Source organism: Haliotis asinina, chromosome 3 (genome assembly GCF_037392515.1).
Source record: "Haliotis asinina isolate JCU_RB_2024 chromosome 3, JCU_Hal_asi_v2, whole genome shotgun sequence".
NCBI classification, from domain to species: Eukaryota; Metazoa; Mollusca; class Gastropoda; order Lepetellida; family Haliotidae; genus Haliotis; species Haliotis asinina.
Genome location: NC_090282.1, coordinates 40,084,419 through 40,089,668, shown reverse-complemented (window position 1 = coordinate 40,089,668; position 5,250 = coordinate 40,084,419). Strand labels below are relative to the sequence as shown.

The 5,250-nt window shown below is 38.5% G+C and overlaps 1 protein-coding gene across 1 annotated transcript; it reads right to left on the bottom strand.

Moving 5' to 3' along the window:
• Nucleotides 1-1,595: 1,595 nt before the first annotated feature.
• On the bottom strand, nucleotides 1,596-4,802 carry LOC137276831 (uncharacterized). Its single transcript, XM_067808477.1, has 2 exons — nucleotides 2,164-4,802; nucleotides 1,596-2,046 (listed from the first exon to the last, which is right to left on the bottom strand). The coding sequence occupies exon 1, from the start codon at nucleotides 4,487-4,489 to the stop codon at nucleotides 2,225-2,227; it is 2,265 nt and encodes a 754-aa protein (XP_067664578.1). The 5' UTR covers nucleotides 4,490-4,802; the 3' UTR covers nucleotides 1,596-2,046; nucleotides 2,164-2,224.
• Between the last annotated feature and the right edge of the window lie 448 nt (nucleotides 4,803-5,250).

Below are 5,250 nucleotides of genomic sequence, written 5' to 3'. Positions count from 1 at the left end.
GCTGGATTTATTTACACGGGACAATCTGATAAAGTCTACTGTTTCCAATGTAGGCTGCGAGCCCATTCGTGGATACCAGAAGATGATCCTCTGATTGAACATTTCAGACTGTCTCCACATTGTGGTTATATCAACATGATAGCAGCTCCGAAACATACAACTATGAATTCATCATCATAGTTTTCTATATAACAACCAGTTCACTTTACTTCAGTCATTCTACAGTTGGCTTGCCTTCCGCAAACAAAATGTATGCAGTGAAAGAAAGGAATTGTTTGTTCAACATTATTGAAAAACACAGAAAGAATGGTACAACATTGAATGAAACAGCTTCTAGAATGTTGTTTACAGTGTCAGTGTGGGGAGACGATTATGCCGCTTTACAAATACAAGATCACTATGACTCATGGACTGAAGTCATTAAAGACTTGTTGTGGAATAACAGACTGTGTCCCAACATATTGGATGAAGATATATGGACAGATGGGGAAGTAGACTACGAATGCTTCAGTAGCGAAAACGAACGAGCAACTGCCTATAATATTTTCCGAAAGGCTATGTCTTTACAAGATTATGAAGACTCAAAACATAGTACCTCCGTGTCTGTTGGGGGTGAAGATTTGTTGGAAAGTTGGCAAAGAGATCCTCCTCATGATTGTAGTCAGTGTGAAAATGTCAATGAAGAAGATGACAATGAACAAGAAGATGTCTAGATAAATAACAATAACTAAAGATGTATGTCTTCATTTGAAAGTGGAACAGCTACCCTACAGCTTCAACATGAGTGGACTGATAAAACATCATGTTAGTTTCTTAACCGTGTTAGCAGAAGCTAATCCTGCTCAGAGAAAAGCTATGCTGACTCATGCTTCTTCAGAACAATTCCTATCAATTCTTACTCTTGTGCATAATATTCTCATGGGTAACATAGAGGTGACACAAAAAGATAAAACGTGGTTGTCTCGTCGCAAGAAGGTCATTCGCCTGTTAGCCAACAAGGGTGTCAGCAGACACAGAAAACGTGAACTCCTCATCTTACACCATTCAATTCTACCTATTTGCATAAGGAGCTATCTATCCTACCTCACCACTCTACAACATGACCAAACCAATGGTTGTTTTGACAAGAGAAAATTACCAGAGACTGGTGTCAAAACAAGAACAAGAGAAAGCGAATCCGACAGTGAATCCGACAGTGAATCTGACAGTGAAACCTCCAGTGAGTCCAGTGACAGTGAGTGATGGTAGTGAAGAGCATGACTCATCTCTACAGCCAGATCTTAATGTGATGTTACGAGTTCCAGATCAACTCATTCAAGGCATTTCATCTTCAAATTCTGTTGGCAAGCTGATGTCAATGTGGTTCTTTTTGAAAAACAATATTACAGCTGGAAACATTGGATTAACAGAAAATTTGCAACTGGTGTTGGAGAGTGGAAAAGTGTTGTATGGTACCAACATTGTGGACTTAATTCGGTTTATGATCCTGTCTCCTAAGAGGAAACATACACCACCAGGATATAATAAGTTTCATAAACTGTTAAAGCGCTTGCATGCGCCAAAACAACTGTTGAAAAGAAGAACAAAACACAAAAGTCAGTCAAAGATTTTATATATCAAAGGAAAACCAGTTAATGGTGTGCCTGGAGCAACAAAGCTGAGAGCATTAGAGGTTCTGTAGTGTTCATGCTTTTTTCAATAAACACATAAATGACATTTTTATTCTTCTCGTTGTCTTTGCTCAGTGACTCATAGAGCAATTAGCACATCATCGTGCACATAAACACACACAGTGGATGAATAACACCTTCAGTCATTGTGGTGTGTCCTATGACACGTGCACACACGTGGCTTTTTCTCATATTTCTTCTTATGCACTTGTATTCTCACAGGACAGGTGGCAGTATGAACCATGAATCTATGGTAGGTGTATTTCAGCTTGGTATTGCAATAGACACACGTAAACAGTCCTGAACTGTCTTCCCCATCAGCATCCACAGGTAGATAGCCGTGACAGGTAGTGCAGATATATGATGGTTGTTCCATCTGTGAATGAAAAAAAGAACAGACATGGAAACTGCAATCTCAAACTAAAAAGTTGATGTTCAAGTCTATAATTAGGAACATAATTTTAAAGAAGTGGAAACACAAAGTGGAACATACCTGAGGTTGATTTCCTTGACTATGATTTCATCTACTGCTTTCCTAATGGTTCAGTAAGCAATTATTCTGGTGAATAACCATAAGGAACACTATAAATACCATCTTCTAAAATAAAACGTTTGTTGTCTATGGCTGTCAATGCTACTTTGGTATGATGTTCCGTGTACAGAGTGTTATTATGTGACCTAATGAGATTAAAGGAACATGAGACAGGTTTCCCATCAAACAGACAGTCTCTAAACATTTCATGTCTGAGAAATTTTTTGATGACAGATTTCTTTATACCTTTGGCTGTTTTTTTCTCCATGAGTTCTTTGTCGTTTTGCATTAAGAAAGAGTACATCTTACTTTTCAAACCACAAAATTCTAAAATAATGTTTCCACCTGCTTCATCCTTCATCTTCCCAGTGACTTTGCGATTGTGTTCAGAATACAATCCTTTTGGATCTTCTGGTGCATAATTGGAAGTGTCAAATAACTCCAAGTTTCGCTTCATAAACACATAGGGGTCCAGGAGAGGTTCATGCGGAGGGGCATGGACTTGCATGAACAGACTGTCAGTATCGGTCATGAGCAAATCCAAATGTTCATGTCCATATTGATTTTGCATAATGTCATAGTAAAATGAATAGATTTCATATTTGGCCAAGTCCAGAATGGTAAACCCAACAGTAATAGGCTGATCTAATAGAACAGACACCTTTTCCATTTCTACTGCCACCACATCCTCTGAATAAATTTTGAAGTTTTTGAAGTTGGATTTTGCACACAGTTTTTGAAGTTTTGCTTGTTGGGTGACCAGCTGCACTGTTTTGTGTTTGCGTTTATTCATGCAGAAACGTCCAAACACACAGTTGTTCATCAGTTTGTAACGATCTTTGTCACAATCGTCCTTTGCATTTTTGCGATTTCTCAAGTTGAGCTGCACATAGGGCTTCAACCATGGGCCTTGGGTAAATTTGAGAACTCTGTGTATTTGCTGTAACACTATACCATGCTTTAGATACAACTGTAAGGTTTTGAAATGAACCACATAATTGGTACGGTCTTTCAAGGTACAAAACAGTTTTCTACCAGATGATTTTGTAGGAAGTTTATCCATGTCTTTTTTGAGGAAATGAGCCAGCAATTCTTTGTGTTTCTCTGAAAACTCCCCAAAAGAGATATCATCATGAGTTGGAGCCATAGGGAAAGCTGCATGAGATTTGTGTAAGTGAGGAGGATACATCAAATCCACTTCCAAGATATAACCCGTATCACCCTGAGTATCTACATTGTACCAGTCTATCTTACTGAACTCTGTGGATGGGATGAATTGATAGTTTCCAATGGGGAGAGGTTGTAACATGACAGTGGCATACAATGAATTCACATCAAAGTAGAGAAGGGTGGAAGTGTCTTTCTCTGGGTCAGATTGTTCCATATGGTCATTGTTGGCTTCAGCATATTTCTTACCAATGACTGACACTCCACCACGAATAGAATTTTCAATGAAATTGTAGGTGTCAACCTCTGTGAATAGATCCAATTTTGCTCCCGTGATTTTCATAGCTGCGTCCAAACAGAAACCAGGCATGGAATAGTAATGGCAAATGTCTAGCCCATAATCATTCAAGCAACCTGTTCGAAAAGTCTCAATGATATCTGTAAGCAGTAATACATCTGTTTTGACATACAGTCTCGTGAAATCACTGATGGTTTGGCACTGGAATGTTTCCCATAATTGTTGTGTATATGCATAATCTGCATCGCTGATACTTTGTTCACTGAGTGAACTGTAAAAGCTCTCTTTGGGAGGCAAAGATGTCTCCTCTAAAGTGTTCCAGGATTGCATATATTCATAGGGAAAGTTTAGTTTTCTTGTGAGATGATGAGCCTTGCCTCCAAAATGTTCATTCAAATACACAAATGTATCCTCTCCTTTCTTCAGCTGATTTTGAGTTAGAGCCTCTAATGAACTCTGTAAAAATTTGTAAGAATCCAAAAAGACTAAATGTTTGTCAACCGTGAAGGACAGAAATTGCTCAGTGGTATGGGGTATGACAGTGATCTCACGATCACCAAATTTTTGAGCCACCTCTAGCAACAGATGAGCATCATAATGTTCCAAATTGTGAAACATGACAACCACCTTCTTCCTTAACTGAAAATTTAGATTGCATTTATTATGCAAAACCTGACGAAATTTCCCTGACAAATGGTCATGGTCTAACACCCTATCAGATCCCAGCAGCTCTCCACACAATCCACAATGGGTTGTGCTAGCTATAAGACGTTGATCTTGTTCAGTGAGCTGGATAGGTTTAACAGAATCAAACAGATTCATAATTTCATCATATTCTTTTAAAATGTTTTCAATGAAATGTTCTGCAGCATTTTGACCTACATAAGTTTGAATAGGTTTAGAATATTGTTCATCAGTACACACCACCTTGTAGGCATAAGCACAGGGTACATGCCGATTCAGACGAGACGTATTTCCCTGTTCAGGCACTAATAAACTTTCAAAGTCAGCTACAATCAGAAACTTCGCTCTTTCAGTTTTGCTTTGTGATCTTAAACCAAACTGGTACACTGCTTCTTCAGGTTTAGGTAAATCAACCCTCTGTGCCTTTGTGTAACAGTACGTTTTGTGAGCTTCCAACCTTGTCTTGGTTGAAAATGACCATAAACATTTTCTACAAACAAAGCACATGTTTTTTTCACCTTTTCTGTATCTGACTAAGCCATTCAGTCTAGTGATCAGACAGTAATGCATGTTTGGGCTCTTGTCAATCTCCATGGCTTCCTCATGGTCTTCTAATCCTAACACCCCTACAAAATCATCGGGTTCACTTTCTTCTGACAGTAGTAACAAATCCACCTGTCTGTTTTTTTCTACATCCAGAACCTCACTGATGAACATTGGGTATAAGGTACCATCTTCAAAACCATACACATTGATGGACAACTGATTCACTTGTTCAAACCGAGGAATTTGTTTCAAGGACATAGGGAAAGTGAACCCTTCTAAATTCAGTTGATTCAAATAGGGAAGGTAATGACTTTGTCTTTCTTTGTTGACTTTAGATGGGAACAATTTGGCAA